The sequence below is a fragment of the Arachis ipaensis genome, chromosome B05 (genome assembly GCF_000816755.2).
Source record: "Arachis ipaensis cultivar K30076 chromosome B05, Araip1.1, whole genome shotgun sequence".
Classification (NCBI taxonomy): domain Eukaryota; kingdom Viridiplantae; phylum Streptophyta; class Magnoliopsida; order Fabales; family Fabaceae; genus Arachis; species Arachis ipaensis.
The window spans coordinates 1,882,588-1,895,302 of NC_029789.2; the positions used below are offsets into that span (position 1 = coordinate 1,882,588).

A 12,715-nucleotide genomic window follows, 5' to 3' on the forward strand; every position below is an offset into this window, starting at 1 on the left:
GTTAAACCATATTTAAAACAGTCATACTATTTATAAAGATAATCGAAATTCGCAAATAAGTCTAAGTATGAAACGTATAAAATAAATTACTTAAATATTAGAGTAAAGTATCGTTTTTGTCCCTAACATTTGGGGTAAATTCTATTTGTATCTCTAACATTTAAATCGTCCTATTTATATCCCTAACATTTGTAAAAGTGATTTAATGTTATACTGCCGTCAATTACATATTAAAAAATATAATATGATTTGTTAGTATAATTGATAATAAGATAACATTGAATCACTTTTATAAATGTTAGGAACACAAATAAAACTTACCCCAAACGTTGGGGACAAAAACAATACTTTACTCTAAATACTATTAAACATTGAGTTAATTTTACAAAATTATCTTTTTTATTGAAATAATTCACCTTTTATAGTTAAAAATGTGAGTGCATTCAACTTTTTTTATAATTGAAAATGCTAATTTATTCATTAGTGGTTATTTTTATATTTGGTTTCCAGTCCTAACCAGCTAGGTTAACACCTCATGAAGTGCCCCTAACAACTAAAGTAGTAGTACTAATTCCAAAAAGAGATTAATACATATTATTATTATTAATTATTAATATAAATCTAAATGTAGCTCTTTTTTAATTGGAATAATAGGTGTTAAGGAGAAGAGACTTTTCACGTTTTTTCGTACGAAATTGGTTTGTGCTGCAAAAACAAAAAGTAGAGACGAAAAGTAACGCTTTTTTTTAATTAATTCAAATTTATATAGACTCAGCAGCAGCCTCCACCTTATTTTAATTTTCTTTTCTTCTTCTCTAGTCTCTAGATCCCAAAAAAAAATCACCATCATCATCATCATCATCATCATCATCATAATCATAACGCTCCTCTCTATAGTTTAGTTTACACACTTTGAAGCACTGTTACTTACCATTTAATTAAAATTCAGTGATGCTGCTGTTGTGATTTTGGCAGAGAAAGAGAGAGAGAGAGAAAAGAGGCTGCTTTGCTTTCTGAATCTAAGCCAATCACTGAAGCAGTAAGTAATACAATAAACCCCCTTTTCTGTTTTTTTTTTTTTTTTTATTTTTGATGTTTCATCATTGTTTTCACTTTATGATTACGACTCTCTTTGTTTTCCTTTTTAGAACACCATTATTTGTAGTGTAAAGTGGTTAATTATTCATCTGATGTATAGCTTACAAAAGAAAAAATCTCAACTTTATTGCTCCTCTTGCATACACTGCAAAGGAAGGGAAATCATAGTGTGTGCTTTCTGAATTTTGTCATGTGTACAACAAGATGGGTTAAACCTTTTTTTAATTATTATTCTCTGTGTCAGGTTTGATTAATGATTATGAGTTTGAAATATGAATCTCTGCTGGAAGCATTAAATTTCCCAGTTGTTCATAAATCTCCTTCCTTTCCTTAGGTAATTTGCATCAAGGAGGAAAATTTTAGTTTTTGGTTTCTTTTCCCCTTCATCATTGAAGATGAAAATTTGGAGTTGACTTTGGACATTAAGTCTTTTGCAAGGGAATCTCGGAGGAACACAAGAAGGATTTGAGTAGATGTTAGGTTTAATTTAACGAGTGTCACTCTTAAGATTCGATGGAATTAATATCATAGGACGCAGTGTCTGAATATGATTATGAGAAACCATTTAAAAAAGATAAAGTTGTGACCTTCTTAGCAGCTACAGCTTTTGGCTTACCGGAAAGTGTTTGATCCAATGGTAGGATTGTTTGATTGGCAAAATCTTTGTTTAGTTTATTTACTATAAAGTTCAAGGGAAATGGATGATATTCTTGTAATCTGCTTTATTTGGTCCAGTTGTGAAAAGAAAGCTTAAAAAATTATTTTGTAGCAAATGTAATCAAGAATCTAAAGTTTAGAGCACACCAGAGAGATATAGCTGACACGGAAACTGAAAATCATACTTTAGTTCTGGAACTCTTTAGCTGATATATTATAGTTTAATATGAAAAGATACTGTCCAAAAAGCTGCTATTTGTTGTTTGAGAACTGAGAATGTTTTTTTATTCATAACAGGGTTAAATGGTTGGTTCATAAAGGAGAAAGATCTTTCAGTGATTATCTATCTGCTTTGTACATCTAAGAAACCATTCAAGTGCAGAGTTGAATAAGGCGCTAGAGGGGATTGGTGAAAATTAAGCATAATTATGGGGTCCTTTAAAGGTCATGCATTGCCAGGGACATTGTTTTTTCTAGTTGGGTTGTGGCATATATGGGGTTCTGTGGTGAGATATGTTAAAAATCCGAAGACATTTCGAGTCCAGGTGTGGAATCCTGTGCCGGGGTTTGACGGGAGGCTGAAGTACTTGGAGCTCTATGTTATCTCAATTGGTTCTTTCATTGATTTGTGCATTGAGTTCTTGTATTCAACACACCTCAAGTTCTTTGTTAATGGAGTCCTCAATCCCTCTCACATGAATAACTTCGAGCATTCTGGAATGCTTCTTATGTTTTTTATCTTCAGTGTTGTTGTCCTGCTTACAGAAAAGACAAGGTTAGTTCCCCTAAATTCTCTCTTTCCCAAGGTCTAGTGCTTAATCAAATAGGAGAAATTTAAATTGTTATTTATCATTGAAGTATTGAGACTGTTAACTCAAAATTACTGAGTTCATTTCAGTGCCAAATCAGGCTGTGAGATGTTAAATATAAACTTTAAATCTCAAGATGAGTATTGTAGCTTCTGATCATTGTTAATTAAGTGAGAATTCTCGTGGATTGAGTGATTGACCATATTTCCTTCTATGTGTTCACTAGATATGCATATTAAAGAAACCTAGAGTAGCCTACAAGGTGTAACATGTCACTTCATGCTTCTATATAAATGATGCATCCTTTGTTCCTTGAGGCAAAATATGTTTCACATACACAATTTTCATAGATAGAAGAATGAGATGTTAGATTTGCTCACAAATTCTGATTCACTCAGTCAATCATTATTTGGGGGGAATTAGATGCTATGATAATTCATAAAGATCTATCTGCAAGGTCCTCAAGGAAAAGTTATCTTATCAATAAATTATTAATACAAGAAATAGACAATAGTACAACAAATTTCAATCTAACAATCATGAGAAGTTAGCTGAATAAGAAAGGAAACCTTGTCTCATCACTATCATAACTCACAAGGGATTTGATGGATACTTCATGCACAATCTCATTAACTAGGAAGCATTAGTTGAATATGTATTGCAATTAGTGATTCCCTTTCAAGAATCTGAATATACCTTGTTAACCATCTCCCCCCTCTGCAATATTTTCCTATACAGATTTTTACCCCTGCCGGAAGGAGCTCTTTGTTTGATTGCTGCCACAGCATTCTCCGCCGAGTATCTCCTCTTCTACTTCCACTCAACAACACACAAGGGCCTTGAAGGTTACTACCACCTCCTCCTAGTCCTCCTCATAGGCCTATGCATCTTATCTTCGATTGCCGGAGCCCTTATGCCGACCAGCTTCCCCGTTGACTTAACCAACGGCATCTCCATAGCTCTCCAAGGCATATGGTTCTATCAGACCGCCATTGTTCTCTACGGCCCCATGATGCCAGATGGTTGTAAGCTTAAGAACGATGCAATAACATGTCATTCAAATGATAGCGAGCTACGGGGCGAATTGCTTGCTAATTTTCAGCTCTTTGTTGCTGTATTTGTGGTCCTTATTGGAACTTTAGTATCATATGGCTATGCAGCTTCAAGATATGGAAATTCTCAAGTCAAAGGCATGAACATAGCACAAGCTGAAGTAGTAAATCAAGAATGAAGTATAATTATTGTAGGGTATGCTAGTTTTGGTTCCATTTTTTAACTAGTGACAGTGGAACATGTTGTTAGCCTAGTTTATTGTACAACATGTATATTAAATTGAATAAAAGGTGCACAATTCTTTTGGTGAGATTTCTTTGTAATAAGTAAGGAAAGGAAATGATTGCAAAATGAGTTTGGTTTTTGGTCCTTATTTATTGAGAAAGAAAGAAAAAAGGGTCCCATGGATCATATTTCTCATGTATCTTTTGTTTTTGTTTGCACTGAACTCATGTTACAAAGTAGCAGAGAATCATGATTAGGACAAAATAACATGGAAGCAAAAAGGTGGGGTCACTATAACTTGGTTGATTTGATGAGCTACTTGCTACGTTTCATGTTATCATATCATGATGTGTGTTTAGAGCAAAGGTGTTGCACCTAAATGCAACAACACAGCTCCATCATTTCATTTCATTGTAATGAGTACACTGCAGATTGGCCATGAAACTTCTTTTTTTTGTCTCACAGAAAAGTTCTGTTTCCACAACCACATTAAGTATGGATTTTTTATAAAATGAATTTATTATTCACTAATATATGTTTTTTTAGATAAAAGTAAATACAAATCACAATTTTTGAATAAAATTGAATCAGATTGAAAAGTAAAAATTAAACCGATAGCATTCAAGACATAACAAATATCAACCAATGAGATATGTGTAATAACATCTTGTTGGCATTGTCAATAAAATAGTAACAAAAAGAAAAAATATAAATAGTTTCTAAAAATATATATCAATAAATAAGCAATTTATTTTATTGATAAAAAAAATCCCATTAACTATACTTGATAATTATACTAAAAACAAGAGAAAATAATAAAGTTGCTGAATAAAGTCTTAGAAATTATATATTATTTTTCTCTATTTTAAGCAAAGGACAATAATTAACAGTTAAACAAAAAAGTCCAACTCTTTTTGGAAAACTTAAAGAATCATTAAATTCTTGGCATAAAAAGTAGTAATTTGCAAGTTACACCCTGTCATGAGATGGCTATAAAGGTGGGGGATCCATCACCATCCATGAAGGTTTCAGTCCCATTTCATAGACTGTACAATTTGAAGGATTGCATGACATCAATCATTTGCAATTTGCATCAGTGTTCATTTAAGGAACAACCATAAACATATTACCCATTCCACTTCTAAAGTTTGATATTTTATCAAATCAAATCGACCCACTATCTACATTATAACATTTCCTCATTCCTATTTGCTCAAATATGAAAAAGATAGAGCAAGAAACTTTTGAATATTAATTTTAGAATAGGGCTGCATGGTGCCCAGCTCATCTATACATAACAATACTTTGCATGAATAGTATAAAGGGAAATTAGTTTATAGCCCCAAACAAATCTAAACATAAATAAATTCAAGTATTTCTGGAGTCAGATATTAAATAGCATTATTTATGTTAAGACTGATACATTAGTTGAACTTTATAGGATATGATTTTTCACACCAAGTTGCATCTCAATCCAATTTATCTAATATGGAATAATGATTGTTTCTATAAGCTCCTGAAGGGGAGCCAGCTCCTTCTTGTCAATCAGACCAAACTCCTGCAAAGGCAAATCATAATGAATTTAATTTCGATTAAGTGTACAAATTTTCAACTTCGTTGTTTTAAATAACTATTTAAGTAGTGGATACGAAAGGTATTTACTTTTGCTGATATGACGATACGTTATTAGATATCTATGTAAAACACTTTTGAAGTGACAGTGCAAGCAAATTTAATCCCAAAAATTCAAGAATGCCAAAGAACTTAATTCATTTCGCATGCAGCATCTTGCAAGAGTTATGTGAGACTTACACAGGTAAAGAGTATAAAATGCTTGAAGCATGTGTTAAGGTGTGCCTCTTCTTTGAGGCTCACAATTTTCTGAAAGTGAGAATGATATATGTGAGCATACACACGGAACAAGCGCTTGAATATCGTCTTCACAACTTCCTTAAAGTTTGGTGGAAACGGCGAACCTGCAATGGTTCCACTTCCATTACGGGATATGATACAAAAAAATGAAATGATGGCTGATGAAAGAGTCTAATAATTTTCAAGAAAGAGGAAAAATAATCCTTTACCAAGCTTTTGTGGGAATATGGATTCGTCGTCAAGCTGGCCTTCAATCCAATCCATTAGATATTCTACATATTTCGGCGCAGAAACCTCGATAGGTTTCTTGATTTGTACACCATCTGCCCATCTATACTCATACCTAAAGTAAACATGTTAACATAGACAACATTAGAGATACAATTATACAAATAAATGAATTTCTAACAATGATGAAATACTTTTCTGATTTTTCTGATAAGGACGGTGCAAACAACGAAACCAATCAGTTAATTAAGCCATACTTGGGTCCTGCAGACATTGTACGGCAATTCTCTGGAGTACAAAACTCTGTGAGGGTACCATAAAGCAGATTCACCTGGTTGAAGAAATCAACAGCTGAAGTGTGGAATACAAGCGAGAAAAGTGCTAGATTAGCGCATTTCAGAATTGTACAAATAAACATATTTAGGGAAACTAGAGAGCGAAACATAGAAGAAACAATAAATTACTATTGACGGCAAGCCACTCATTTAAATCTTCCCCGGGAGGCAGCTTTACGGCTTCCCTCAGATTTCCACTTCCTAATGTGGCATCAATATGCTTTCTAAGCTGAGCTCCCTGCAATAATAAAAAGGCAAATAAATAATTAACGTGGAAGCTGCCGGTATAACATACATGCATTCAATAGAGATATGGCAGAGACTTTGGAATACACATACATACTTTATGTAAATGATTAACATCGTAAATGATTAATATCGCGAATTCAAAATCAATGCTGTTAATGTAACCTTTATTTTTCTAAGATTATATGCATTGAGTAAACCATGTAAATTTATTTCTTACATCTCACTGACTCAAAAGGTACAGCAATCAAACATAAGTAAACAAACAGGTACAGCAATCAAAACCACGAGCGATAAAATATCTGAAAGATCCCTAAAGATTAAAAGAACATAACCAACCTTACTTCCAGAAGGTGTACTCTTTTTTGGGCGGAATGTTCTCTGGTTCCGGCTGCAGAATAATTTGCTAGGTTAGCTAGAACATACAAACATAAGTAAGCAAGAGAATCAACCAAACTGAATAACTATAAACATTCATAAACATCTTTGCTAACTGTGATACGCATATCAGTATCATAAAAACTGCACTGATACCACTACTTACAATTTCTCTACAGCTGCTAAGTAATTTATGTATAACGAGCTTGTTTGTATTTGAAAGGTTGATTCACGAATATTACGATCATGTGTGTAACTGAGTGAGTGCTATTTGCTTTGTGAAAGGGATGTGATCAAATCTAAGATATTTTGAGCATAATTTACAAGTGTCGGAAGACATGTTTGTTCATTGTCCTTCCAATGTTTTGGAAATCTTTCTGACGGAATTTAGAAACCAAAATTAGGGAGGGGGATCAAATTATATTTAGACAGAAAAGCCATAAGTGAAACTAGCAAAACAGATTTATTGTGTGAATATAAACATGATTTATGAATTGATAATATGACGTGGTCTAATCTATATATAAGACCCAACCTAATGGTTCAAGGTGAAGTCCTCATTGTATTAGATTCAAATAAAATAGTTAGATATGAGATTCTGCAAGTTAATGTAGGAGCACAACACTCTCTATTCCTTCCTAAACTTAATTAATGAATAGAAAGAAAGTTCTTCACCAAGACAAATCCAATCTTATGTCAGTCAATAAATCTAAAGTTCTTCATCCATATCATATGCGAGTAATGAGCAAGCTTAGCCATCTTGATCTAATATATATTTGAAAAATTAAGCAAAAGCGGGATACTGTCTCAGACTTGGAGGTAATCATTACTACCAAAAGTCCAAAATCTAGATTCATCCTACAGTTGGCAATACCTGCTTTAAACTCGATCTGAAATTAAACCTCGAAAATAGGAGATATAACTCCATAAACTACATGATGAACATAATAAGTAGCTAATCAATGTCACATACAACTAGAAGTTTTACCCTTCTTTCAGAATGCTTTCAACTTGCTCTTCTAAATTATTAACATGATCCTAAAAAATATCATATCAAATGAAACTTACAAAGGGGAAGACTTATCCTCAAATTATTAAGTATTAATTAATTACTAATCAATTTGAGTTTCAACTTCAACCCAGCTTTATATGCTGAATGGGATAATTGAAATAGTATATTGATCGAGTAACCACATATGATCAATCGATAACATCATTGTACTAATCACTAGCTTTCCTTTCTATTACCAATTTACCATTCATCTTTCAAGAGTCACCCAAATATTTAAATTATGGTAGACCTGAACATCACCATGATTTTCATACCAAATATTGAAACACAAGCAACCCCATTTGAGTTTAAAACAGATCAGATCAAAGAAGAGCCTAAAGCAATTAATCACAAGGATGGTTCACAAAGAAGAAAAAAAACTCTAGAGATTGAACACTTTTGAGATTAAAAATTGAAGCTTTTTTGCACACTAACCTTCCCAAACCGAATAGGCTCATGGCTGGGGTGTGTGTGTGAGAGAGAGAGAGAGAGAGAGGACGAAGACGCGCGTTGAAGGGAGCTCAATTTTTGTTTCTGAGAGTGATGGAATAAAAAAGTTTCCGACTTTAAATTTGGAATATTATAATTATTATTTTATATTCAGCAGTGGTTTTACTGAATAACCCATGCATATACTTTTATTCCCCTTCAAATCCTCGGGTGCTGACGTATGGGTGATGTCATTTTTCATTTTTCATATTTTCGATTCTAAAATAACAAGTTTAATACTAGTTCTAAGAATGTGAGCATAGGGAAGAAATTTAAATGCCACTTTGGGGTAAAATTCTCAAATATGAGGTTTCATTTGAAATTTTTCCCAAATATGGTTTGGTGAGTAAAAATGTCAAAAAAAAAAAAACGTTTGAGACGAATTACAAATAGATAAAATGTCACAAATAAATTGTAATACTTTTTTAAAATACAATTTATCGAGGCTAAATTTTTTTTAATTAGTTTTTTTAGAGACTGTTGAAGCATCAATCTCCTTCATGTTTTACAAATTGTAATTTCATTTTCAATGTATATTTTTTTGTAATTTCTTGAGTGGTAAAAGGCTGAAAGAGAGAGCTTAAGAAAAAGTCAAAAAGTGAAAAAAGTTGAGTGATACACTTGAGTGAAAAAACCTAGAGTGATTTCATATTTCTTTAGTTTGGTTTTATGTCTTGTATCTTGTACCCGTGAGGTATTCCTTTCTTAGTTGGGTAAGCACTAAGAGTGGAGAGTTAGGTATTAGTATAACCAAGTCAAGTTAGGTTAGAACTAGTGAAATGATTGTGTCAATCTTGTGGAATTGGTGTATGTAATACTTTAACTATAGTGAAAATTTCACCATTGTTGTGGTGGAGACTAGATGTAGGTTGCATTGCACAAGGCAACTGAACCAGGATACATGATGGTGTCAACTTTTCTCTTCCCTTCTCTGTTCTGTTTTTAGATATTCATGAGACAAAATAAAATTGTCTCGTAAATTTTTCGCTGCTGAGTTCAAACAGCATCTTAGTGTAAGTTTATAAGTTAAGCCTTATTTCATTAAACTAAAAGAAGGTCATAGATTCAACCCTCCTTCTCTAAGTCTTCTACAACCTTCAATTGGTATCAGAGTCTTGGTCTCAAGAATTAAGTTTCACCGCTTGGAGCAAAGGTCCAATGGCGAACAACTTGGGCACAACCACAGTTGCCTACACTCTAACTAAAGGCCAGTCAAATAATAATCCTCCCTTCTTCAACGGGAATAACTATGCCTACTAGAAAGAGAGGATGAGAATCTTCATCCAATCCATTGACTACAACATATGAAAGATTGTTGTAACCGGTCCAAAGATTCCAATAAAAATAAGTGCTGATGGAGTGGTGACTCCAAAAGAAGAAACTGAATGGAATGACGACGATAAGAAGAAAGTGGAGCTGAATGCCAAAGCCATCAACCTTCTTCACTGTGCTATCAGCTTTGAAGAGTACCGAAAGGTGTCTAGATGCAAGACAGCCAAAGAAATCTGGGAAAAACTCCATGTTACACACGAAGGTACTAAACAGGTCAAAGAAACGAGGATTGATATGCTGCGAAAAGAATACGAGATGTTCAACATGAAGGATGGAGAAAGTATTGATGAAGTGTTTGAGAGATTCTCAATCATAATCAACAACCTCGATGCTATGGGTACAACTTACTCAGAACAAACTCTAGTAAAAAAATTACTTAGAAGCCTCACAAAGAAATCGGAAACAACAGCCACCATCCTAGCCGAGAGTAACAACCTAAGTCTCATAACCTATGATGAGCTGAGAGGAAAACTCCTTACCTATGAAGCTACACATACAAACCCAGACTAAAAAAATGGAATATCCCTTAAGTCAAAAATAGAATCAAAAGAGAGTGAGTGCAGTGATGATTTTTCATATGATGAACTTGTATTTTTTGCTAGGAGACTTAGAAGGCTAATGAGGAACAAAGGCAAGTACAAGGGTTCAAGCTCAAAGGAATACAAGAAGGATTTGGGCAAGGTAATTTTTCATCATTGCAAGGAGGCTGGACATTTTAAGTTCAACTGTCCGAAGCTCACGAAAGAAGAAAAAGGAAAGAAAGAAAAGAAAAGAGTGCTAATGAAATCTTGGGAAGATCTTGAGAATGATTCGGATGAGAAAGAAGACTCTGAATGTGAAGCACAAATCTGCTTCATGACTGGTGATGATCAACTTGATGAAGTAAATTACTATGACTTGTCTATAGATGACTTACATGTTATAATTGATGATCTCACACAAAATTCTTCAAAACTGCTGGAAAAATACACTAAATGTAAATTTGAAAAAGAAAGGTTGAAAGCTGAAAATGATTTTTTGAGAGAAAAGGTGAAGGAAACCGAATGTGCCTTGAATACTATTGAAGAAAACAGATTTCTAAAATTTGAACTTGAAAAACTAAAAGAAAAGCACATTGTGGATCATTCTCAAGAGCTTATTGATGAAAATGAAAGACTAAATGAAATGATTAAAGATTGAATAGTGACTTAGCAAAATTTGCTCAAAGTTCTAGCAACTTGGACAAATTACTTGCAAGTCAAAGATCATTGTTTAAAAAATCTGGTTTAGGATATGTGACAAATGATGATATTGTTTTTAGTAGATCTCCTACAATATTTCTAGCCTCTTCATCGAAAACTAAGTCCAACATGGACAAATCTGTTTTGGGACATGTTCCCATATATGAAGAAAAATCTGAAAGTTCCTTTTCAAATTAAAATGCTTTGTCTTCAAGAACCGAAACTGTTTCTAACAAGTCGGGTCTAGGTTATGTTCCAATCAACGAGGTTACATTCAAAAAAATCAATATTTAACAATAGAACCTCATCTTCAAAAAGTCAAAACACATTCAAAAATTCTGGTTGGAATGTTTTTGCAAAAAGAAACAATCATAACAAAAATCATTTTGTCAAAAGAAATGCACATCTTCTAAAAATCAGAAAATTTCAGTCCTTTAATCATTTTCAGCATCATAACTCACGTCAATTTCGGCAACAAGGATAAGAAAATTATTGTTTTAATTATAAGAAATTTGGTCACTCACACTCACAATGCTTCATTGAAAAAAGAATAGTAAGAAACCAAATTTACAATGTTGTCTGTGATTTCAATGCACTTGGGTAACTAAGGTGGATTAACTTCAAAGAATCCAAATTAATTTGGATAACTAAGGTTACTTCGAGTTTTAATGCAGATTTGCCTAGCATCCAGGAACAAAAAAGAATATGTGGTACTTGGACATTGGATGCTCTAGGCACATGACTGGAAGGCCAACCTTCTTCATCAAACTCAACAAGTATGATGGAGGTTTTGTGACCTTTGGAGATGATGAAAAAGGTAAAATTATGGTTGTTGAAAAAGTATGTAATAATCATTATATTTTCATTGATGATGTCTTTTTGGTAAATGGCTTGAGGCATAATCTTTTGAGTATAAGTCAATTGTGTGATTTGAGTTATTTGGTGATTTTTAAAAGGTTAGAATGCTGTGTTGTAAATGAAAAGACCAATGAAGTGTTGTTTATTGTTAAGCGTTGTGATAATGTGTATAGACTTATCCTCGATGAATTAAAGGATCAAAATATAGCTTGTTTTTATTCTAAAGAATCTGAAAAGTGGCTATAGTACAAGAGATTGGCCATGCAAATATGTTTCAAATAAATAAACATTTCAAAAAATAACTAGTAAGAGATCTTTCTTTGATAAGGTTTGACAAAGACATCACTTATGAATTATGATGCTTTTTCAGTATGCAAATACTACCTAAATATATGCATTTAAAAAATTCATGGTGCGTTGAACATTTTTTTTAAGAAAAAACCCTTATTGTTTTTTGACTGATTTTATCTGCTTATGACACACAATATGTTTTTCTTTTTTCTTCTAAAAATTATGTGCATTCATATGGCCATATGGGGTTAGACACTTATTGTAAACCTCGTCATTCAATTTTGTGTTCAAGTTTTCGTATTAAGAAAATACTTTCTCAAATATATTTGTGGGTTACAAAAAACTAATATGCAGGAATTTTACAGATATCGAATATTCGATTATTCATTTAAATTCGAATCGAATCAATTAAATTAGTTCTAAAACTAATGGATAATAAAATACAATTCGAATCGAATCTATGACATTTTCTATTAATTAATTTAAATAATAATTTTTGAAGTGCATAATTCAAACCAATCTATAAATTTAAAATTTTTATTAATTAAATTAAAATATATACATATAACATTT

General features: G+C 32.7%; 2 protein-coding genes across 2 annotated transcripts; one reads left to right on the forward strand and one right to left on the reverse strand.

The window, feature by feature from the left end:
- LOC107642391 (transmembrane protein 45A) lies at positions 857-4,041 on the forward strand (the record flags this gene model as incomplete). The annotated part of the gene is given in 3 exon segments (XM_016345728.2): positions 857-1,039; positions 2,053-2,530; positions 3,303-4,041. Coding segments are annotated over 2 exon segments (840 nt in total). The 3' UTR covers positions 3,796-4,041.
- Positions 5,072-8,526, reverse strand: LOC107642392 (MOB kinase activator-like 1B). The gene is made up of 7 exons (XM_016345729.2): positions 8,388-8,526; positions 6,863-6,914; positions 6,407-6,515; positions 6,200-6,293; positions 5,924-6,057; positions 5,655-5,818; positions 5,072-5,400 (listed from the first exon to the last, which is right to left on the reverse strand). The coding sequence occupies exons 1-7, from the start codon at positions 8,408-8,410 to the stop codon at positions 5,326-5,328; spliced, it is 651 nt and encodes a 216-aa protein (XP_016201215.1). The 5' UTR covers positions 8,411-8,526; the 3' UTR covers positions 5,072-5,325.